At 44.8% G+C, this 25,644-nt stretch overlaps 1 protein-coding gene across 2 annotated transcripts; it reads left to right on the forward strand.

Annotated features, from left to right (window-relative positions):
- The first annotated feature begins 20,562 nt into the window (after positions 1-20,562).
- Positions 20,563-22,067, forward strand: LOC123410344 (GDSL esterase/lipase At1g28600-like). 2 transcript variants are annotated; one of them, XM_045103273.1, is made up of 3 exons: positions 20,563-20,856; positions 20,928-21,140; positions 21,221-22,067. In XM_045103273.1, exons 1-3 carry the CDS (start codon positions 20,628-20,630, stop codon positions 21,856-21,858), a joined length of 1,080 nt encoding a protein of 359 aa, XP_044959208.1. In that variant the 5' UTR covers positions 20,563-20,627; the 3' UTR covers positions 21,859-22,067. The 2 variants fall into 2 exon arrangements, with proteins under 2 accessions (XP_044959208.1, XP_044959209.1); XM_045103274.1 differs by having other exon boundaries at positions 20,934-21,140.
- The last annotated feature ends 3,577 nt before the right edge of the window (positions 22,068-25,644 follow it).

Below are 25,644 nucleotides of genomic sequence, written 5' to 3' on the forward strand. Positions count from 1 at the left end.
ACATGTTTCACTACAACTAAAGAGAAAATTATCTTTAGGATTCAAATAGAACATATTGCTATCCTATGCAATTTTCATATCCTACGAATTGATCAAGAAACCGTAAATTAACTATGATATATATATATATATATATATATATATATATATATATATATTCTCCCACGGTTTTGCAAATATTCAATAAGCTAGACATATTGCATATTGCTATCCAATGGAACCTAGGGAGATCACTATAGCTATCCAATGGAACCTAGAGAGATCACTAGCTATATGCAATTTTCATGACTATGACATATCATATTGCTATCCAATGGAACCTAGAGAGATCACTAGCTATATGCAATTTTCATAACCTTGGATCAAAGAACACCGCATAAAATTGTATCACTACAACTATGATTTCAATGGAACATATTGAACCAATCAGATTTTTCAGATTGTGGAACACTATTTCAATCAGATTGTGTTCCCTTCAACTAAGCAAAATTGTTTCACTACAACTATTTGAAGCGAACCAACTATGATTCCAATGGAACATATTAAACACTAGTTGATTCTAATACGATTTTTCAGATTATGGAATACTATTCCAATCAAATTGTGTTCCCCTTCAACTAATCAAAATTGTTTCACTACAACTATTTGAAGGGAACCAACTATGATTGAAACAAATAAACTTACAATGTCATTACCTCGGATCAAAGAAAGCCTCAAAACTTACCTCGCCCATTGGAAGATCAAGACATGGTGTTTGAAACATAGATGGATGACGGCAACACCGCGATGATCGGCCGTGTACTCCAGATCAAGCCCCAAGAACTTCTCATGATCCACTGCGGCGTCAAGCCATTCCTTCAACTGTCTAAGAAAATGCGGCACCTCCCTGCTCTCATTCGTGTACACGACATCGAGCTTGGTCTTGCCATGTGCGAGCACCTCTCCAAAGCGAGTTGGCATGGTGGAAGAAGAGAAGGGAAGAAGAGAGGGGAAGAACAGAGAGCGAGAGCGAGAGAGGAAGAAGAACAGAGAAATGGCGACGCGACAGAGACTCTGCTTCGGTTGTGGTTTTGGGCAGCGGGATGCAAACCGTTTGGGCCTTTAGTCCCAGGTTGAGCCACCAACCGGGACTAAAGAGGGATGCCAACGGTTGCCACCACTACGGCAGGCCACGTGTCAGACCTTTAGTCCCGGGTTGAGCCACCAACTAGGACTAAAGGGGGATACGAACGGTTGCCACCACCATGGAATACCACGTGTCAGACCTTTAGTCCCGGTTTGGGACACGAACCGGGACAAAAGGTGGCGCACATGCGGGCTGTCCATCGCATAGCCCTTTAGTCCCGGTTTGGGACACGAACCGGGACAAAAGGTGACGCACATGCGGGCTGTCCATCGCATAGCCCTTTAGTCCCGGTTTGGGACACGAACCGGGACTAAAGGCTCCTTACGGGCCGGGACTAAAGCCTCGAGGGAGGCATTGAGAATTGGGACGACGTGGCCGGGCCTTTAGTCCCGGCCCAAAGGCAGGCCGAGACTAAAGGGTCCCGGCCAAAGGCCCGTTTTCCACTAGTGATGGCAACTCACTCTTCTGCTCAAGGGCTGTGCGGGACTATTTATATAGAAAGCAGATATTGATCGTTACCCTGGTAAAGTAACTAATCGGAAGATTTGAAGAAATCCTGAGTAGTGACCCACACACTCAAGAGTTGAATTGTCGACAGGGAACCACAATTCCCAGAAGAGCGCGATTGTACCAGACTATCGATCCGGTAAACGTCTTATTATTTATTTTCTATTTCTCTAACTTTTTCCCTTTCCACTTTGTATCATACTTTTTTTTCATTTGGAATTTTGAGCATGTGAGAAAACTTTACGGGCAAGCCCGGGTAAAATCGAGTACCAATTTTTTCTAGTTTTTTTTATATATAATTTTTTTTGGACGTCGTATGCAAAAGTTATGGCCGTTTATTTTTTTTCCTTTTTTTGCAAAAACGGTCAAAATTCATATGTCAAAATTTCTATACCGACTAGACACTAAAACCTAACAACATCTCAAAGGATTTTATTTTTTGAAGATTTTATCATTTTTGTTTATTTTTTGAAGATTTTATCATTTTTGTTTATTTTCTACAAAACTCAAAGTATCAAGGTTTCAGACGAAAACTCATCTGCTACAAAGGCATTTTTTTAAAATTAGTTGAACTGTAGATTTTTTTGTGCATTAAATATGCACCATACTGCAACATGTTAAAATCTACAGAAAGAACTAACTAAAAATAATTAAAAAACAACAATTAAATGAATAAAAAAACTATATAAGCAAAACGATATTTATTTAATTAAAATCCTAATTTAAATTATTCTAAAAATAACCAAATAAATCTTACTGTGACAATAATTTAACACATGAGTGGGAGAAAAAATAATTAAATTAAAAACTATTTGTAAACTCAAGTTATTCAAAAATTGGGTTTGAAGCAAATTTAAAAAATTCAAATTAAAACCATTCAAATTTGAAAACTAATGGCACAAACAGAAACTAGACAAAACTTTGAATCTAATGCAAAAAGAATTAATCAAAAACATCAAATATCCTAAAATATGTAAGCAATTTAAAATAGAAACTACAAACAAGAATTTAAAAACAGAAAAAAAAAAATCTGAACACCTTTAGTCCCGGTTCAAGACACCAACCGGGACTAAATCCTCCAAACCCTTTAGTCCCGGTTCGAGACACGAACCGGGACTAAAGGTCCCAGACACGAACCGGGACTAAATCCTCCAGTCCTTTAGTCCCGGTTCGAGACACGAACCGGGACTAAAGGTCCCATTTGAACCGGGACTAATGCCCGACCGGCGCCTTTGCCGCTCGAACCGGAACTAATACTAGCATTAGTCCCGGTTCGTAAAGGAACCGGGACTAATGTGTTTTTCGAGCTGGGACGAAAGCCCTTATTTCTACTAGTGTCATTTTCCCAGCAAAGTAATATGCTCGGAAGAACCTTACAAAACTACTCTCAGAGATACCGGGTCGAAAGGGCATGTCTTAGAATGAATCGATGCAGAAATGACAAAATCACAGCTCAAAGTTATGTGGATGATTTGGCCCAAAACTGAACCTGCGTGCACAGTTCGAGGACGTGTTTCACAGATTTTCGAGTTTAATACTTTTGTGGACCAAACTGTACTCCCCGCGGTTCATTTTACTCTGCATATAAGAATTTTTCAAATTTAAAATTTGACCATATTTATACGGAAAAAATATCAACACCTGCAATGTTAAACTTATACTGTATGAAAATTAAAGTCATGACACATCTAATGATATTGATTTCACGTTGTAATTAAATGTTGATATATTTTCCTATAAAGTTGGTCAAATTATACAAGGTTTGACTTTAGACAAATCTTGTATGCCAACTAAAAAGGAATGGAGGGAGACCTTGTGTATGCCAAATGCAGAAACATCTTTTCGAGATTATTGTGATTCATGTGGCTTGCGTGACAGATGCCCGTACGTTGTACCTGAGGCCACATCACCATGAAAAGCTATACTCTACCATGCGCCAGAAATGTCGAGATCAATAGGCGTGAAGAGCATGTCGTTGACCAGTCGTTTCCGGCTGGCTTGGGCGAGGCGATGCCGTTGCCGTCTTGATAGATGCACATAGTCTGGAACATAGCTCCACCAGCTTCGGGTACGCCATGACCGTGTCGTCGCCGTCTTCGTGGTTGCGCAGCCATGACCATGAATCCATCTGCTCTTGCTCGTGGAGCATGGTGAAAGCATGGAGTAGCAGGAGAGGGCCCGTGGATGCGACGTGACCCACCCGTTCTCGGGGTACTCCTCCAAGCCTGGCATCCTACCCTCGTTCTGCCACTTGACCTCCGGTCAATGCATGCGTGCATGCATGCATTGTTAAGCAATCCCGGATCTGTTAACACCAGCATTTTCGATCCACATGCGTCAACAGGCCCAACCGAAGAGCAACACCGACTTATGACAGGCCTTGGGCCCTCTCTCCCTAAAAGACTAGCCTGTTATGAGGGAACACCCTCATCGGTCACCATGGGCTCCAGCCCACCAACCATGCGTGTTATGCCTCCTCCCACAACCGATGTGGGACTAAATCCAACAATCTTCCCCTCATACATCGGTCACCCATGGGCCCGCTAATACCAGCATCTCCAGCCCACCAACCATGACCGACCACCCGTGAGTCTACAGAGATCTATTCCGGGCACCTCGGCTCTGATACCACTTGTTAGGCAATCCCGGGTCCGCTAACACCAGCGTTTCCGATCCACATGCGTCAACAAGCCCAACCGGAGAGCAACACCGACTTATGACAGGCCTTGGGCCCTCTCCCCCAAAAGACTAGCCTGTTAGGAGGGGACACCCTCATCGGTCACCATGGGCTCCAGCTCACCAACCATGCGTGTTATGCCTCCTCCCACAACCGATGTGGGACTATGTTGGAATTATGCCCTAGAGGCAATAATAAATATAGTTATTATTATGATTCCTGTATCAAGATAATCGTTTATTATCCATGCTATAATTGTATTGAATGAAGACTCATTTACATGTGTGGATACATAGCCAAAACACCGTCCCTAGCAAGCCTTTAGTTGGCTAGCCAGTTGATCCAAGATAGTTAGTGTCTTCTGATTATGAACAAGGTGTTGTTGATTGATAACTGGATCACGTCATTAGGAGAATCACGTGATGGACTAGACCCAAACTAATAGACGTAGCATGTTGATCGTGTCATTTTGTTGCTACTGTTTTCTGCGTGTCAAGTATTTATTCCTATGACCATGAGATCATATAACTCACTGACACCGGAGGAATACTTTGTGTGTATCAAACGTCGCAACGTAACTGGGTGACTATAAAGATGCTCTACAGGTATCTCCGAAGGTGTTAGTTGAGTTAGTATGGATCAAGACTGGGATTTGTCACTCCGTGTGACGGAGAGGTATCTCGGGGCCCACTCGGTAATACAACATCACACACAAGCCTTGCAAGCAATGTAACTTAGTGTAAGTTGCGGGATCTTGTATTACGGAACGAGTAAAGAGACTTGCCGGTAAACGAGATTGAAATAGGTATGCGGATACTGACGATCGAATCTCGGGCAAGTAACATACCGAAGGACAAAGGGAATGACATACGGGATTATATGAATCCTTGACACTGAGGTCCAAACGATAAGATCTTCGTAGAATATGTTGGATCCAATATGGGCATCCAGGTCCCGCTATTGGATATTGACCGAGGAGTCTCTCGGGTCATGTCTACATAGTTCTCGAACCCGCAGGGTCTGCACACTTAAGGTTCGACGTTGTTTTATGCGTATTTGAGTTATATGGTTGGTTACCGAATGTTGTTCGGAGTCCTGGATGAGATCACGGACGTCACGAGGGTTTCCGGAATGGTCCGGAAACGAAGATTGATATATAGGATGACCTCATTTGATTACCGGAAGGTTTTCGGAGTTACCGGGAATGTACCGGGAATGACGAATGGGTTCCGGGAGTTCACCGGGGGGGGGGGGAGCCCACCCCGGGGAAGCCCATAGGCCATGAGGGTAGCGCACCAGCCCTTAGTGGGCTGGTGGGACAGCCCAAGAGGGCCCTATGCCCCATACAAGAGAAAATCAAAGAGAAAGAAAAAAAGGGAGGTGGGAAGGAAGGGAAGGACTCCCACCCACCAAACCAAGTCCAACTCGGTTTGGGGGGGGGGGAATCTTCCCCCCTTGGACTCGGCCGACCCCCTTGGGGCTCCTTGAGCCCCAAGGCAAGGTCTCCTCCCTCCCACCTATATATACGGAGGTTTTAGGGCTGATTTGAGACGACTTTTCCACGGCAGCCCGACCACATACCTCCACGGTTTTTCCTCTAGATCGCATTTCTGCGGAGCTCGGGCGGAGCCCTGCTGAGACAAGGTCATCACCAACCGCCGGAGCGCCGTCACGCTGCTGGAGAACTCTTCTACCTCTCCGTCTCTCTTGCTGGATCAAGAAGGCCGAGATCATCGTCGAGCTGTACGTGTGCTGAACGCGGAGGTGCCGTCCGTTCGGTACTAGATCGTGGGACTGATCGCGGGATTGTTCGCGGGCCGGATCGAGGGACGTGAGGACGTTCCACTACATCAACCGCGTTCACTAACGCTTCTGTTGTCCGATCTACAAGGGTACGTAGATCACTCATCCCCTCTCGTAGATGGACATCACCATTATAGGTCTTCGTGCGCGTAGGAAAATTTTTGTTTCCCATGCGATGTTCCCCAACAGTGGCATCATGAGCGAGGTTCATGCGTAGATGTCTTCTCGAGTAGAACACAAAAGTTTTTGTGGGCGGTGATGTGCGTTTTGCTGCCCTCCTTAGTCTTTTCTTGATTCCACGGTATTGTTGGATTGAAGCGGCTTGGACCGACATTACTCGTACGCTTACGAGAGACTGGTTTCATCGCTACGAGTAACCCCGTTGCTCAAAGATGACTGGAAAGTGTCGGTTTCTCCAACTTTACTTGAATCGGATTTGACCGAGGAGGTCCTTGGATGAGGTTAAATAGCAACTCATATATCTCCGTTGTGGTGTTTGCGTAAGTAAGATGCGATCCTACTAGATACCCTTGGTACCACGTAAAACATGCAACAACAAAATTAGAGGACGTCTAACTTGTTTTTGCAGGGTATGCTTGTGATGTGATATGGCCAACGATGTGATGTGATATATTGGATGTATGAGATGATCATGTTGTAATAGAAATATCGACTTGCACGTCGATGGTACGGCAACCGGCAGGAGCCATAGGGTTGTCTTTACACTAACGTTTGTGCTTGCAGATGCGTTTACTATTTTGCTAGGATGTAGCTTTAGTAGTAATAGCATAAGTAGCACGACAACCCCGATGGCAACACGTTGATGGATGATCATGGTGTGGCGCCGGTGACAAGAAGATCGTGCCGGTGCTTTGGTGATGGAGATCAAGAAGCACGTGATGATGGCCATATCATGTCACTTATGAATTGCATGTGATGTTAATCCTTTTATGCACCTTATTTTGCTTAAAACGACGGTAGCATTATGAGGTGATCTCTCACTAAAATTTCAAGACGAAATTGTGTTCTCCCCGACTATGCACCGTTGCTACAGTTCGTCGTTTTCGAGACACCACGTGATGATCGGGTGTGATAGACTCAACGTTCACATACAACGGGTGCAAAACAGTTGCGCACGCGGAACACTCGGGTTAAGCTTGACGAGCCTAGCATGTACAGACATGGCCTCGGAACACATGAGACCGAAAGGTCGATCATGAATCATATAGATGATATGATTAGCATAGGGATGCTTACCACTGAAACTATACTCGACTCACGTGATGATCGGACTTGAGATAGTGTAAGTGGATCATGAACCACTCAAATGACTAGAGAGATGTACTTTTTGAGTGGGAGTTTAGCAAATAATTTGATTAAGTTAAACTCTAATTATCTTGAACATAGTCTAAGTCCACTTTGAATATATTTGTGTTGTAGATCATGGCTCACGCGACAGTCATCCTGAATTTTAATACGTTCCTAGAGAAAGCTAAGTTGAAAGATGATGGAAGCAACTTTGTAGACTGGGCTCGTAATCTTAAGCTAATCTTACAAGCTGGGAATAAGGATTATGTCCTTAATGCTGCGCTAGGAGATGAACCACCCGCTACGGCTGATCAGGATGTTAAGAACGCTTGGTTAGCACGTAAGGAGGACTACTCAATAGTTCAATGTGCAGTCTTGTATGGCTTAGAACCGGGACTTCAACGTCGCTTTGAGCGTCATGGAGCATTTGAGATGTTCCAGGAGTTGAAGTTTATCTTTCATAAGAACGCCCGGATCGAGAGGTATGAGACCTCCGATAAATTCTATGCTTGCAAGATGGAGGAAAACTCGTCTGTCAGTGAACATGTGCTCAAAATGTCTGGGTACTCAAACCGTCTAGCTGAGCTGGGGATTGAACTGCCGCAAGAGGCTATCACTGACAGAATCCTTCAATCACTTCCGCCAAGCTATAAAGGCTTTGTGTTGAACTACAACATGCAAGGGATGAACAAGTCTCCCGGCGAGTTGTTTGCGATGCTGAAAGTCGCAGAGTCTGAACTCCGTAAAGAGAATCAAGTGTTGATGATGAATAAGACCACTAGTTTCAAGAGAAACGGCAAAGGCAAGAAGGGCAATTCGAAGAAGAGCGGCAAGCCTGTTGCCAATCCGACGAAGAAACCCAAAGCTAGTCCTAAGCCTGAAACGGAGTGTTACTATTGCAAGGGTATGGGTCACTGGAAGCGCAATTGCCCCAAGTATCTGGCAGATAAGAAGGCGGCCAAAGAAAAATCAGGTATATTTGATATACATGTTATTGATGTGTACTTAACCGGCTCTCGTAGTAGTGCCTGGGTATTCGATACCGGTTCTGTTGCTCATATTTGCAACTCGAAACAGGAACTGTGGAATAGACAAAGGCTGGCGAAAGATGAAGTGACGATGCGCGTAGGAAATGGTTCCAAGGTTGATGCAATCGCCGTCGGCACAGTGTCACTTCAGTTACCGTTAGGATTAGTGATGAACTTAAATCATTGTTATTTAGTGCCTGCGTTGAGCATGAACATTATATCTGGATCTTGTTTATTGCGAGACGGTTACTCTTTTAAGTCAGAGAATAATGGTTGTTCTATTTCTATGAGTAACATCTTTTATGGTCATGCACTGAATGTGAGAGGATTGTTCATATTGAATCTTGATAGCGATACGCATATACATAACATTGAGACCAAAAGAGTTAGAGTTAACAATGATAGCGCCATATTTTTGTGGCACTGCCGCTTAGGTCATATTGGTGTAAAGCGCATGAAGAAACTCCATGCTGATGGACTTTTGAAGTCACTTGACTTTGATTCATTTGACACGTGCCAACCATGCCTTATGGGCAAGATGACTAAAACTCCGTTCTCCGGAACAATGGAGCGTGCAAGTGACTTGTTGGAAATCATACATACCGATGTGTGTGGTCCGATGAGCGTGGAGGCACGCGGCGGATATCGTTATTTTCTCACCTTCACTGACGATTTGAGTAGATATGGTTATGTCTACTTGATGAAGCACAAGTCTGAAACATTTGAGAAGTTCAAGCAATTTCAGAGTGAAGTGGAAAATCTTCGTAACAAGAAGATCAAGTTCCTACGATCTGATCGTGGGGGTGAATATCTGAGTTTCGAGTTTGGTGCTCACTTAAGACAATGTGGAATTGTTTCATAGTTAACACCGCCTGGAACACCACAGCGTAATGTTGTGTCCGAACGTTGTAATCGTACTCTATTAGAGATGGTGCGATCTATGATGTCTCTTACTGATTTGCCGTTATCGTTTTGGGGTTATGCATTAGAAACAGCTGCATTCACTTTAAATAGGGCACCATCAAAATCCGTTGAGACGACACCATACGAACTGTGGTATGGCAAAAGGCCAAAGTTGTCGTTTCTTAAAGTTTGGGGATGTGATGCTTATGTCAAAAAGCTTCAGCCTGAAAAGCTGGAACCCAAAGCGGAAAAGTGCGTCTTCATAGGTTACCCAAAAGAGACAGTTGGGTACACCTTCTATCTCAAATCCGAGGGCAAAGTGTTTGTTGCTAAAAATGGAGCTTTTCTCGAGAAGGAGTTTCTCTCGAGAGAATTGAGTGGGAGGAAGATAGAACTTGACGAGGTTGTCGAACCTCTCATCCCTCTGGATGGTGGCGCAGGGCAAGGGGAAACCTCTGTCGTTGCGACGCCGGTCGAGGAGGAAGTTAATGATGATGATCATGAAACTCCAGTTCAAGTTTCTGTCGAACCACGCAGGTCAACGAGACCACGTGCTGCTCCAGAGTGGTATGGTAATCCCGTATTATCAATCATGTTGTTAGACAACAATGAACCTGCAAATTATGAGGAAGCAATGGTTGGCCCAGATTCCAACAAATGGCTAGAAGCCATGAAATCCGAGATAGGATCCATGTATGAGAACAAAGTGTGGACTTTGGAGGTACTACCTGAGGGCCGCAAGGCTATTCAGAACAAATGGATCTTTAAGAGGAAGACGGACGCTGAGGGAAATGTGACCGTTTATAAAGCTCGACTTGTGGCAAAGGGTTTTTCACAAGTTCAAGGAGTTGACTACGATGAGACTTTCTCACCCGTAGCGATTCTTAAGTCCGTCAGAATCATGTTAGAAATAGCTGCATTTTTCGATTATGAAATCTGGCAGATGGATGTCAAAACGGCGTTCCTTAACGGTTTCCTTAAGGAAGAGTTGTATATGATACAGCCCGAAGGTTTTGTCGATCCTAAGAATGCTAACAAGGTGTGCAAGCTCCAGCGATCCATTTATGGACTGGTGCAAGCATCTCGGAGTTGGAACAAACGCTTTGATGAGGTGATCAAAGAATTTGGGTTTATACAAGTGGTTGGAGAATCTTGTATTTACAAGAAAGTGAGTGGGAGCTCTGTGGCGTTTCTAATATTATATGTGGATGACATATTACTGATTGGAAACAAAGTAGAGTTTTTGGGGAGCATAAAAGGTTACTTGAATAAAAGTTTCTCTATGAAGGACCTAGGAGAAGCTGCTTACATTCTAGGCATTAAGATCTATAGGGATAGATCAAAACGCCTGATAGGACTTTCACAAAGCACATACCTTGATAATGTTTTGAAAAGGTTCAAAATGAAACAGTCCAAGAAAGGGTTCTTGCCAGTTTTACAAGGTACGAGATTGAGTAAGACTCAGTGCCCAGCAACTGATGAAGATAGAGAGCATATGCGCTCCGTCCCCTATGCTTCAGCCATAGGTTCTATCATGTGTGCGATGCTGTGCACTAGACCGGATGTTAGCCTGGCCATAAGTATGGCAGGTAGGTTCCAGAGTAATCCAGGAGTGGATCACTGGACCGCGGTCAAGAATATCCTGAAGTACCTGAAAAGGACTAAGGAGATGTTTCTCGTGTATGGAGGTGACAAAGAGCTCGCCGTAAAAGGTTACGTCGATGCAAGCTTTGACACAGATCCGGACGACTCTAAGTCGCAAACCGGATACGTATTTATTCTTAATGGGGGTGCAGTAAGCTGGTGCAGTTCCAAGCAAAGCGTCGTAGCAGATTCTACATGTGAAGCGGAGTACATGGCTGCCTCGGAGGCAGCTAAGGAGGGTGTCTGGATGAAGCAATTCATGACGGATCTTGGAGTGGTGCCAAGCGCACTGAATCCAATAACCTTGTTCTGTGACAACACGGGTGCCATTGCCTTAGCAAAGGAACCACGGTTTCACAAGAAATCCAGACACATCAAACGAGGCTTCAACCTCATCCGCGACTACGTCGAGGGAGAGGACGTAAATATATGCAAAGTGCACACGGATCTGAATGTAGCAGACCCGCTCACTAAACCTCTTCCACGGCCAAAGCATGATCAACACCAGAACTGTATGGGTGTTAGATTTATTACAATGTAATTCACATGATGATGTGAGGACTAGATTAATGACTCTAGTGCAAGTGGGAGACTGTTGGAATTATGCCCTAGAGGCAATAATAAATATAGTTATTATTATGATTCCTGTATCAAGATAATCGTTTATTATTCATGCTATAATTGTATTGAATGAAGACTCATTTACATGTGTGGATACATAGACAAAACACCATCCCTAGCAAGCCTCTAGTTGGCTAGCCAGTTGATCAAAGATAGTCAGTGTCTTCTGATTATGAACAAGGTGTTGTTGCTTGATAACTGGATCACGTCATTAGGAGAATCACGTGATGGACTAGACCCAAACTAATAGACGTAGCATGTTGATCGTGTCATTTTGTTGCTACTGTTTTGTGCGTGTCAAGTATTTATTCCTATGACCATGAGATCATATAACTCACTGACACCGGAGGAATACTTTGTGTGTATCAAACGTCGCAACGTAACTGGGTGACTATAAAGATGCTCTACAGGTATCTCCGAAGGTGTTAGTTGAGTTAGTATGGATCAAGACTCGGATTTGTCACTCCGTGTGACGGAGAGGTATCTCGGGGCCCACTCGGTAATACAACATCACACACAAGCCTTGCAAGCAATGTAACTTAGTGTAAGTTGCGGGATCTTGTATTACGGAACGAGTAAAGAGACTTGCCGGTAAACGAGATTGAAATAGGTATGCGGATACTGACGATCGAATCTCGGGCAAGTAACATACCGAAGGACAAAGGGAATGACATACGGGATTATATGAATCCTTGACACTGAGGTCCAAACGATAAGATCTTCGTAGAATATGTAGGATCCAATATGGGCATCCAGGTCCCGCTATTGGATATTGACCGAGGAGTCTCCCGGGTCATGTCTACATAGTTCTCGAACCCGCAGGGTCTGCACACTTAAGGTTCGACGTTGTTTTATGCGTATTTGAGTTATATGGTTGGTTAACGAATGTTGTCCGGAGTCCCGGATGAGATCACGGACGTCACGAGGGTTTCCGGAATGGTCCGGAAATGAAGATTGATATATAGGATGACCTCATTTGATTACCTGAAGGTTTTCGGAGTTACCGGGAATGTACCGGGAATGACGAATGGGTTCCGGGAGTTCACCGGGGGGGCAACCCACCCCGGGGAAGCCCATAGGCCATGAGGGTGGCGCACCAGCCCTTAGTGGGCTGGTGGGACAGCCCAAGAGGGCCCTATGCGCCATACAAGAGAAAATCAAAGAGAAAGAAAAAAAAAGGAGGTGGGAAGGAAGGGAAGGACTCCCACCCACCAAACCAAGTCCAACTCGGTTTGGGGGGGGAGTCTTCCCCCCTTGGACTCGGCCGACCCCCTTGGGGCTCCTTGAGCCCCAAGGCAAGGTCTCCTCCCTCCCACCTATATATACGGAGGTTTTAGGGCTGATTTGAGACGACTTTTCCACGGCAGCCCGACCACATACCTCCACGGTTTTTCCTCTAGATCGCGTTTCTGCGGAGCTCGGGCGAAGCCCTGCTGAGACAAGGTCATCACCAACCTCCGGAGCGCCGTCACGCTGCCGGAGAACTCTTCTACCTCTCCGTCTCTCTTGCTGGATCAAGAAGGCCGAGATCATCGTCGAGCTGTACGTGTGCTGAACGCGGAGGTGCCGTCCGTTCGGTACTAGATCGTGGGACTGATCGCGGGATTGTTCGCGGGGCGGATCGAGGGACGTGAGGACGTTCCACTACATCAACCGCGTTCACTAACGCTTCTGCTGTACGATCTACAAGGGTACGTAGATCACTCATCCCCTCTCGTAGATGGACATCACCATGATAGGTCTTCGTGCGCGTAGGAAAATTTTTGTTTCCCATGCAACGTTCCCCAACAGACTAAACCCAACAATCTTCCCCTCACACATCGGTCACCCATGGCCCCGCTAATACCAGCGTCTCCAGCCCACCAACCATGACCGACCACCCGTGAGTCTATCGAGATCTATTCCAGACACCTGGGCTCTGATACCACTTGTTGGGTTTAGTCCCACATCGGTTGTGGGAGGAGACATAACACAACTTATAAGGGTGAGGGTGTCCCCTCCTAATAGGCTAGTTTTTTAGGAGGAGAGGGCCCAAGGCCTTTCATAAGTCGGTGTTGCTCTCCGGTTGGGCCTGTTGACGCATGTGGGTTGGAAACGCACATCAACGGTTCAATCTTCTTACTGCTTGCTTGTAGAGCGGAAGCACGTCGTAGCCTTGTTCCTTCATCACAAGAGCTGCTGCCTCAGTCGACGTCGACCGAGTGGCCGAGTACATCGCCTTCATATACTCAGGCAACGCCGCATCCTCGTCCCACTCCCTCCAGCTACTGAAGCCAGGCGGCCAGCTCGTCAAACATGGCGTATATAAGTCGTAGACGGATTCATCATACACAGGAGAAAAGTAGAGACTGGGATTAGAGACTGCAAGGCAGAGAATGAAGAAGGCGTAGGGGATGAACTCACCATCACAACACGTCACGTCGTCACCGGGGTAGAGGAGAGGATGAATCTGTGAACAGGATCGCTGTAGGCGATGCCAGCCGCTCCCGATACCCTGCTACGGGCAGTGGCGGACCTACGTTAGGACTTATGGGGCAGCTGCCCCCACTTGATTTTTTGTACCGGTTTATAGGCTAGGATACGGTTCATTAATGCCCCCACTAAGTCTAATGACCTGCCCCCACTAAGCTTATCCTTTATGAATTTTTTAAAGCGCGAACATAACAATATTAGTCATTAGGCCCAGGACTGATTAGGCCCATCAAATAGGAATTAGTACGTATAAGGTTTCAGCCGGTCAGGCACGTTACGCACGTAGCCCAGCCGGTCAGTGGTCAACCCCTGCGGCGCTGCCTATCCTTAGTATCCTATACGCACGCAACGCAGTCCCCTGACGCAACGCAAACCACCGCGCAGCCGCATAGTCGCCGCCTCGCCTGTTCGCTGCGCCTGCGCCGTGCTGTCGGCCGACGGCCGCCGCCCCAATCGCCCTTCCTTCACAGCGAAAGTTGCACTGGATATCGGCAGCACTTGACAATCTCATCTTTTGCGATTCCCTAATTTCAAATTTTCAATTGAGATCAAGATCGAGGTAAACGCTAATCTCTATAAACTTTTTTTCAAACTTTTTTGTTCGTTTGCTTCTATGGCAAAGATAATCTTAGCCTTGTTAACTTGTGTATATAATAAATACAGGGAATCTAATCAGCTAATGGAGAGATTTTTTCAAAAATCAACAAGTTCTAGTACTAAGATGCCTGAACTAGTTGATTTAGACAAACTTCCTAGGGATCCATCTAAGAGGAAAAGGATTGTAGATTACAATCCCAATCAACATGAGGATATAAGAAGGAAGTACTTGATGTGGGGGCCCCATCGACCTCTTCCTAAAAAATTTAAGCCAAGGATGTTTGGAAAAACCAATAGGTATTTTAATCATGATTGGTATGAGGATTATGGTGGTAATTGGCTAGAGTATTGTGAGGCAGAGGAAAAGGCATATTGCTTGTGTTGCTATTTATTCAGGGACAACATCAAAGGAAACAAACCTGGGCATGATGCATTTATAGTAGATGGTTTTCACAACTGGAAGAAGCCAGAAACATTTCTGTCTCATGTAGGTGATCGCAACAGTTTCCACTATAGAGCAGTAAAAAACTGCGAGGATCTATTAAATATAGATCAATCAATCCCGGCAGCCTTACAGAAGCAAACTGAAATTGAGAAAATTGAGCATCTAATTCGGGTCAATGCTGCAATTGATGTTTGTCGATACTTGTTGCATCAGGGACAATCATTTCGTGGTCATGATGAATCAGAGGATTCGGTAAACAAAGGTAACTATCTACAGTTGATGGAGTATACTATTGGTTAGAATGAAGTTGTAGCCAAGGCATTCAAAAATGCCCCACATAATAATCAAATGTTGTCTCCAAAAATTCAGAAAAGTATCACTGAATGCTTTGCAGAAGAAATCTTATCATGTATTTTGCAAGAAATTGGGAGTGATGTGTTCAGCTTATTGGTTGACGAGTGTCGAGATATTTCTGACAAAGAACAAATGGCATTGGTTCTACGTTACGTGAGTGGTGGATTGTCATATGAGAGGTTTGTAGGTGTTGTTCACGTTGAGGAGACAACATCTATTTTTCTCAAGTCCAAAATTGATTTCATGATTGCAAAGTTTGGTTTGAGTCTAAAACAAGTGAGAGGACAAGGGTACGACGGTGCAAGTAATTTAGCTGGTGAGTTTAATGGTTTGCAAGCAAAAATTATGAGAGAGAACAGTTCAGCTTATTTTGTACATTGTTTTGCTCACAAACTTAACTTGGTTGTTGTCGCCATTGCAAAAAAAATTGCTGATGTGGGAGACTTCTTTGATATGATATCACTTATGGTGACGGTTGTTGGATCATCTTGTAAGCGAAAGGATAAACTTAGAGCGGATCATCAAGAAGAAGTGAGGAAAGCAATTGGTAAGGGCGAGATTGCTACAGGAACTGGACTCAATCAAGAACTTTCTCTTCAGAGGCCGGGAGACACTAGATGGAACTCTCACTACAGAACTTTGGTAGGTTTGTCAAAGATGTTTCCATCAGTGATTAAAGTGCTAGAATATGTTGAGGAAGATGGTACCGATCCTATTAAGAAACGTCAAGCCAGTGGGATTCTAAAATATTTTCAATCATTTGATTCTGCATTCTATCTACACATGATGATGACCATATTTGCTTTAACAAATGGGCTATCTAAAACCTTTCAGAGAAAGGATGTGGACATTGTTAATGCCATGTCAGATGTGGAATCCACTAAGAGAGAGCTACAAAATCTTAGATCTGAGAATGGTTGGAATGATCTTCTGAACAAGGTACGTTCTTTTTGTGAGAAGAATGGGATTTTAGTAATGCACATGGAAGATCATTATGTGAATCCAAAGAAGATAAGGCAAAGGACCGGCATTAACAACGAGCATCATTATCGAATTGATTGTTTCTTTGCTGTCCTAGATATGTTGGTAGAAGAGTTAAATGGAAGATTCAATGTTACAAATTCTGAGTTACTTTGTTGTATGTCAGCTTTGAGTCCAAGTGATCAGTTCTGTCACTACAATGTTGCGAAACTTATGAAATTGGCTCAGTTTTACCCCGATGACTTCAATGATTTGGTGAGTCTTGAGCATGAACTTGATCTCTATCTCGACAATGTAACCCATGATACAAGGTTTGCTAGCTTGGATAATATTGGAGATCTGGCTGAAATGATGGTGACTACAAAGAAGCATCTTTCTTATCCTTTGGTATACCAACTTATAAAACTTGCATTAACTTTGCCTGTTGCCACTGCAACCGTTGAGAGGTGCTTCTCAGCTATGAAGATTGTGAAGAATGCTCTACGTAACAAAATCAGTGATGATTTTATGAATCATTGCCTTATCTGCTTTGTTGAAAAAGATTTGTTGAGCAAAATTTCCAATGAAGTGATAGTTAAGCGTTTTCATGCAGTTCAAGATCGTCGTGGGATGAAACGAAAGGTAATGTGCTACCTAAAGCTCTTCTTTTTTCTTAATACCGACCTTCTTCAATGTTTTCACTCTTCCTCGATTTGATCATGTTTTCGTTTCTGTTGCAGGTTGTAGACTAGAGTGTTAGAAAAATATCTCAATGTTCTCTTCTGCAACTTTGAAACAATTTATTGTTATGCTGATAAGATTCATTGTCTCAAGTGTTTACTGGTTAGTTCCTTTCATTTTTAAAAGAACATGATTGTCAGGAATAAAGTGATTACGCCTACATTTTTTTACAAGGGTCCTTTTCTTGTTGGTTCATGAATTTGGTCATACTTTGCCCCCTCTTAAATTTTTTCCTGGGTCCGCCCCTGGCTACGGGTAAGGTGGGCTCGGGTAGGGAAGGGGTTCCCAAATATTCCCTATTTTTGGTTGGAACCAATCAAGTAGTTTTTAGTCAAACAAGTTGTTTTTTGCGTACGGTCCCAAACCACCATGGATGACTCCATCAACAAAACGGATCGCCTGCACGGATGAGCTTGTAGTACCCTATAAACTGTTGCAGCATCTCAGAGATAGAGGTAAGGAGTAGGATCAACTTTGGGAAGAAGAACAGATGGAGGAATATAATTGTTTCATTTCATTTTTGATATCCTTATTTGGATGACAAATTGGAGCGCCCACACCTCTACGCCAGCCCTAGTACAATTCTGAGCCAACTTTTTTGTAAGTCGTGTGAGGTAAAATCCTGCGGCAATTTTTTGGTGAGCCAACGATTGGCAGGCTAGAGCTGTCACAAAACAAACAACCTCTTAATATCAACCATTGATCGCTCATACAGCGTTTTAGAGAGCCTCATCTCTAGGGCGTTTGGAAGGGACCGAGCAGAGTCTTCCCCGCCGTCGCCCCCTCTGTGGCGACTCGGGGGTAACCCTAGCGCCGCCGCCGCGCTTTCCCCCCTCTCTCCCTCCCCTCAACCGCTGCCAGAGGGTGCCGCGGCACTGGCGCGTGGCCCCGATGAAGGTGGCGGCGAGGATCTAGCGCCTCCTCTCTGGATGAAGTGCTTCGGCTCCAGCCGGTGGCGCGCGGCGTCGCCTAGACGACGGGCGGCGTCGGCGGGTACTGGTGGGCGTCCTCCATGGCTGTGCGGGCAGCATGGTGGTCGCGGACGACGGTACAGCGTGGCGTCTCGCAGTCCGTCGGGCCTCTGAGGTGAAGCTTCAAACCGGCCCGATCTGTTCCAGTCCGCGCCTGCGCCGGTTCCAGGTGGCTCTCCTGGTGCTTGCTGGCCGGATCTAGCATTTGGGTGAGGTGGGGCCTGGATCTGGTCTTGGCGGTGGCGACGGTAACGGCTAACCCGGATCGATGGTGGCGGCGTCCCCTCCGTCGGGGATGACGGGCCAGGTGGTGGGGAGACATAGTTGCCGGTGAAAATCGAGCCGACGACGGACGATGGCGGCATTCTACGCCGTTACCTTGATGAAGCCTTCGTTCTATAATTACTGTTGATCCACCCGTGCTGCTCCGGGGGAAACCCTAGGATCTGGTTTTCCAGATCGGACGATGACGGCATTGCGGTGTCGTTCCTCTCTAGGGAGCATCGTTTGTGGAGTAGTGCTGGAAGACAGAGGCAAGAGGTGGAGCGTCTTCGTCCTGCACGGAGCTTCGTTTGTGATGTTAGGTCATGACTGGCCGATAGGTGCTACGCTTTGTCATGCCTGGTCGACAGGTGCTACTCACGATAGATCTTACAGAGTCTTCGCGTCTGGATGGACGAGCGCAGGGAGGTGGTGACGTTGGGCGCCGTGGTGGCGTCGACCGATGGCCGGACTGGCAAGGATGATGCGGATATCTCTTCTGAAGATGGGTCAGCGGTTCGATGATGATGGCGGCTTCTAAAACGTGTGCATGTGGTGTACGCTTTAGATCTGCTGCACCGGCTGTTAGTTCCGATACGTTATGTGGATGGATCGGCGACGACACCGGCTTTAGATATGGGGAGTGAGAGCACTCCACATTATCGCGTTTTGTAGGTCTGAGAGGGGGCTTCAGATGGTTTGATGTATGTTCTTGTCAGACCTTTGTTGAATAAGTAATAAAGATTGTTGTATGCATCGATTGATGTAGAGGTCGGGGGTCTTAACCTCCTTTTCTAAATAAAAAAAAATCTCTAGGGTGTTTTCTTGTTGACCCACTTGAGACTTCCAACTAGTGATGGGCCTTTTTGTACTAATATATTGGATCAGAGAAAATGTGGTGTATCCTAAAATCCTTCATCCCATTACTCGATCCTCTCATGTATCATGTATAAACCACAACGAAAAAAAATCTACAATCTGTTTCCAAAAATTTGATATGGCTAATATAAATTACAAAATGGTCTTAATAACAGTTACTTGGTTCTGTTACTGGATTAAAATCTGAATTCTGTTTCCCTCTTTACTCTCGCTATTGATATTCGAATTGAGTATGGTGTATGTGTCCAAGAAAAATATATGGTATTAATTCCATGCACGTTGATTCAAGAGACAATGTTTGCAAGTAGTTTTTACTATGGGCCAATATGAGGATTACACTTGCAAGTATGTGAACAGAGGATCTTACCAATATTTCAAAAAAATAATTGTAAATTGTACTTCAGTGCAATTTTCCTTGTTCGGGACACTGTTATCCTTATAAAATGACGCGCTATCACATACCTCTAGAAATCCGCTGGATCTAATCACAGGGGGACAACAACTTGTCGATCATCAAGTGTGGCATATCTTTTCTGTTCTATACATATGCAGTATGTCTAGAAGATAAGATTTGATAGTTTAAGTCATTAATACATCCACTCTATATATGTGCATGCATGATATAATTTCATCCTGTAAAACGCATTTGTCTGTGTAAGTTTTTGGGCGATGTATGACATCAGTATTAACTGATGAAATAGAGGTTATATTTGAATATTCACCACATTTAAGACTAAATATTTCCTAAATATACTCATTAAGTGTGGCAAATATTAAAAAAATCTCAATATGCCCATTATATGGAGCAAATATTAAAATATTTCTTCAATTAATCCTGAAGTCTGTGCCATCTAAAAACATACAAGGACACACACGTCTTGGATGCTGACTATATATCATATATGCAAAATTGCACATATATATTGTGCATTAATTATGTCATAAAAGCCAAATCTTCTCTTTCACAAATAGTATATTTCTATATAAGAGATATATAGTTTTTGAAATCTCTACAATTCCCTCAAATTTAATTGCAGGGAAATATCATGGTGTACTAGTAAGATAACACACCAAAATAATTGTAGAAAGACTGCATTTGAAACTGATTGAGATTTAATTGTGATATCTTCACAATGCAACAACGATTAAATTGCTTGGAAATATTGCGGGGTTGTAAGGTATACCCACAAAAAAGTGTAATATTGATACATCTTGATACACGCTCTAGCACATAATGTGCTATAAAAGGGAAGCAATGAAACCCATCTGGAAGACAAAACAAAAAGTAGATCCTCAACACTTCTAATCTTATTAGTCTGCTAGTGCTAAAATGGGGAGTATCATTTCCATGGCCCTCCTCTTCGTCTTTGGAGTCATGTTGCTCAATGCCGATGTTGGATCGTGCGGCTGCTTCAAGCGCATCTTCGCCTTCGGCGACTCCATCATTGACACCGGCAACTTCCGCACAGGTTCGATGTGGATGCCTCCTTATGGAGGGACCTACTTCCACCACCCCACTGGCCGCTGCTCCGACGGGCGTCTAATCATCGACTTCTATGGTGAGTGCACGTTCGCACGCTGGTGACTGTACTCACTCATGCTCGATTTCTAAATTTGGTGCGTCTGTCAGCACAAGCATTGGGCCTGCCACTGCTGCCGCCGAGCGGGCCTGAGGAGAATACGGGGAAGTTCCCGACCGGTGCCAACTTCGCCGTGTGGGGCTCGTTTGCGCTGAGCCCGGACTACTACCGGAAAAGGTATAACTTAAGTATGGGGCACGCTTGCCTCGACTCACAGCTCCGTTCCTTCAAGACAGTGCTCGCACGGATAGCTCCTGGAAAAGGTACGGTACTCATGCAACAAAATATTATTACTCGTTTTTTCTTGCATTAGTCAGCTAATTCTTGTTGTTTGTGTGATCAGCTGCCACCAAAAGTCTCCTCAGCGATTCGCTGGTCGTCTTTGGCGAGATCGGCGGCAACGACTATAACTTCTGGTTCTTTGATCCTCGCCGCAGTAGGAATACGCCCCATGAGTACATGCCTGACGTAATAACCCGCATAGGTGCCGGCGTCCAGGAGGTGATTAACCTCGGCGCAAAGACCATCCTTGTTCCGGGGAACTTCCCCATTGGGTGCATCCCAGTTTACTTGAATGATCACAAGAGCAACAAGTCTACAGACTACGACCAGTTCAGCTGCCTCAAGTGGTATAACGCATTCTCCCAGAAGCATAACCAGTTGTTGAAGGTGGAGATCGGCCGGCTCAGGTCTCGCAACCCCAGCGTGAAGATCATCTATGCAGACTACTATGGCGCCGCCATGGAGTTTGTCAGGAACCCCAAGAGGAACGGCGTCGACAACCCTCTGGTGGCGTGTTGTGGTGGCAACGGCCCCTATGGCACCGGCCATGGGTGCGACCAGAACGCAAAGATTTGCCGCGAACCGTCCAGGTTCGCCAACTGGGACCAGGTTCACATGACGGAGAAGGCATACAATGTCATCGCCAACGGGGTGCTCAACGGTCCGTATGCAGACATACCTTTGCTCCATGCTTGCTAGGAGAATTTCCTTTTGAGGCATGAAGACATGTTTGTTGCAACCAAGATCTGTTTCACGCGCTAGCTTCCTGGAATTTTTATTCATGTATCACCATCTCAATTAGTCATGAACCAGTCATCAACCCATGCAATTAATGAGCACACAGCCTAGCTGTATCTCTGTTTTTGTAGAACTATTGGGTGAAATAAATACATTATGAAGAACACAAATGAAACTTGCATTAGGAAACATTAATTACATTACATGTTTCCATGGATTTATTGATGAGAGGTGTGAAATCTTGTTTATTATTTTGACTGCAGCACACATGTTAATATAATCATATTAACAGTAAATCTCGAAAACTGAGATTTTAAAAATTATATATATATATATATATATATATATATATATATATATAGAGAGAGAGAGAGAGAGAGAGAGAGAGAGAGGGAGAGAGGGAGAGGGAGAGGGAGAGGGAGAGATAGATAGATAGATAGATAGATAGGGAGAGAGAGGGAGAGGGAGAGAGTGAGAGAGAGAGGGAGGGAGAGGGAGAGGGAGATAGAGAGGTCGTCTCATGCCCGACCATCCATGAAAGCAAGGAACTAGATGCAAACTAGCACACGATGAGAAATTCATCCGTGAGGACAAATGCGTGGAAGGCAATCAATCACCTACATGTTAAAGTTGAAAAACTCCATGCTCAAATCTATGATCTCGGTATACAAACCGTGAGTATGAAACCACGTTCAAGATAATGGGTTTAGACATTAAAATCTATTATAATTTAACAAACGCAACATTGGTCAAATAAACAATTCATGAAATTTTAGTGCAAGGAAGAGAAAATTGACGATCTTTAACATCTTTTGTGATTGTCAACTCTCAATGAATATTTTCACACTTGATCAAATAGTTGATGTTGGACAAGTAATTCAATGTATTGATTATGTTTATGTATATTTGCATAGAAATTATATTGACATGGATAATTCGACATATGTTCTTTTTTATAATCTTTCATAGCCAAATACGTCCGCACTGTGCAGAAATACTCAAGGCCAGTCCTGAGATTTTGGGGGCCCGGGGCAAGACAAAATAATGGGGCCCTAAAACCATATTTTTCTCAATCTCAACTGCATCTAAATATTCAATGATCATAATTTATGTTACATTGTCATGTCAACCATCCAACAAACCATGGTCATAAACATTCACAGAAAAATTTGTCGTCCATTTCAATCGACGCGACTACATGCGGAAATCTAACCTACCACACGGGGCTTAGTAGCAGAGAGATCGGACGACCAATCAGCGCCGCCAGAGAGGACAGAGCTATTCCACCCCAAGGAAAAGCCATGGCGGCCACCGTCCTTAGTCCGTCTTCACTACCCAAGGACGAGGGCGAGGGCCAAGATCCGCCAAACTGGATCCTCCTCGACACCCTGGGCTATATCGCCGAATGCCCCAACGCCAGCTTCGCCCATAGCTCCACCACCACGAGCCACCGCATCAAGGTCTCCTTCTGCACGGCCCGCCCTCCCCACGTCTCCCACTTCTGCGTCCACTGCCCGGGCCACGGACCCGCCGATTTCTCCTTGGCACCCACATGGGGTAAGCTATTTATTTGCACTACATAGTTTAACATGTGCAACAAACTTGGGGCAAGCATGCATGATAATAGTAGGGTCATCTTAGGGAGAGAGAGGGAGAGAGGGAGGGCGGGAGGGAGAGGGAGAGAGAGAGAGGTCGGTCGTTTCATGCCCGGCCATCCATGAAAGCAAGGAACTAGATGCAAACTAGCACACAATCAAAAAAATTGTCGTCCTTTTCAATCGGCGCTTAAATGTTTCTATTACTAGGTTCGTGACTACACTAATTATTATCATTCTATATTTTGTAACCTTTTTTCAAACAGTAACTAAAGGCATTCCTCAGAATTTATAACATAAGTACCTATTCTAGCAAAATGTCAATATCTCGTTTCTTGTTCTCAATCAACTCATATGTTAAGTTTAGAACAGGTTGTTTAGATTTATGAAAAGGTTGTTTGAATTTACGAAAAGTTTGCTTGGATTTACGAAAAGTTTGCTTGGATTTACGAAAGCGTTGCTTGGAATTATTAAAAGTTTGCTTGGATTTACGAAAGTGTTGCTTGGATTTACGAAAAGTTTGTTTGAATTTACCAAAAGTGTGCTAATTAACCGGGACTAAAGCCTAGCCTCACGAATCGGGACTAGTGGCAGCATTAGTCCCGGTTCAAAAGCGAACCATGATTAATGCTTCGAACCAAAGCCCTATTTTTTACTAGCGAAATGGTACATAGGTGAGCTGGTTGGTTAGTTGAGTTACGTCATGAGGGGTACAAGGATTGAATCTTGATGTGAATAAAAAACAAAAAAACTCGGACGTACTATGGTTTTCAGTAGAAGGAGACGGTTTTCAGCAGAAGAAAAAAAAATCAGTCCTAAAACAAACTGGGGGTCGTGTGAGAGAAGCGGATCGACCGATCCCGAGGTCGTCCACAACTATTGCTATATTCCAGACGACTGAAAGTTAGCAATCTCGTGTACTATAATGATTGACGGTGAATAGATCAGAAGTTTTCACGACCAAAAAAAAACAAATTTCATTTAGAATATCATATATAATTGCCGAATTTAAGTATGAGACATAATTTTAGTTTCCCAAAGTTTTTCCCGTAGAAAATGGGATTTGACGCCATTCCAAAGTGATGTTTCTGCACACCAAGAATGTTTTCTTAGTAAAGAAAATGCATTTATATATAATAAAAATGGTAACTATTTATTGGATTTAATTGTGAGACATAATAGTACTTTCAAAAAATATTTTCGCACAAAAAGTGGGATTAATCAAAATATTTTAGGAAACAAATACTCATCAGCAGTTTTAGACTAGCAATTTTTATGGTTTTTTAGCATTATTAGGAAGATGCTAAGTCTACGGGAATCAGTTACCAGGAAGGACAATTAACAACGAAATCTAACCTACCACACGGGGCTTAGTACCAGAGAGATCGGACTACAAACACCCCTTTCCCAATCAGCGCCGCCACAGCCCACAGACGACAGAGCCATTCCACACCAAGGAAAAGCCATGGCGGCCACCGTCCTTAGTCCGCCTTCACTACCCATAGCTCCACCAGCACTGGATCCTCCTCGACACCCTGGACTACATCGCTGAATGCCCGAACGCCAGCTTCGCCCATAGCTCCACCACCACGAGCCACCGCATCGAGGTCTCCTTCTGCACGGCCCGCCCTCCCCACGTCTCCCACTTCTGCGTCCACTGCCCGGGCCACGGACCCGCCGATTTCTCCTTGGCACCCACCGTCATCACCGCGGAGGCCGATCTCATCCTCTTCTGCCTTTCCGTCAGCTCCTCCGTCCTGTTCGGTCCGCGTTACTGCGACTACTTCCTCTACAGGGCGCACCATCGGTCCCCATCGCTGGACCTTCTTCCGCATCCGTACCCCCACCGCTTCCGCGACCAGGAGGTCGCCCTCCTCAGCCTCGGCGGACTCGCCGCCGTCGCCATTCTCACCAGCAGGTGCCTCATTGTGAGCCTCAGGGAGGACGGCAGGCTCAACGAATCGGAGTTCGATCTCTGCCTGTACCGCTCCTCCTCCAGGCCTCACGAGGGGTGGACCTCCAAGGTCGTGTCAGTGGCAGATCCGCTGAGGGACGCGGTGCGCCCTGTGGACGGTGCGCCGTACCACGAGACAACCAAGGTGATCATGCTCGGGCGTGGCATGGTCTGCTGGATTGACCTCTGGCGTGTCAT

Source organism: Hordeum vulgare, chromosome 7H (assembly GCF_904849725.1).
Source record: "Hordeum vulgare subsp. vulgare chromosome 7H, MorexV3_pseudomolecules_assembly, whole genome shotgun sequence".
Taxonomy (NCBI): Eukaryota; Viridiplantae; Streptophyta; class Magnoliopsida; order Poales; family Poaceae; genus Hordeum; species Hordeum vulgare.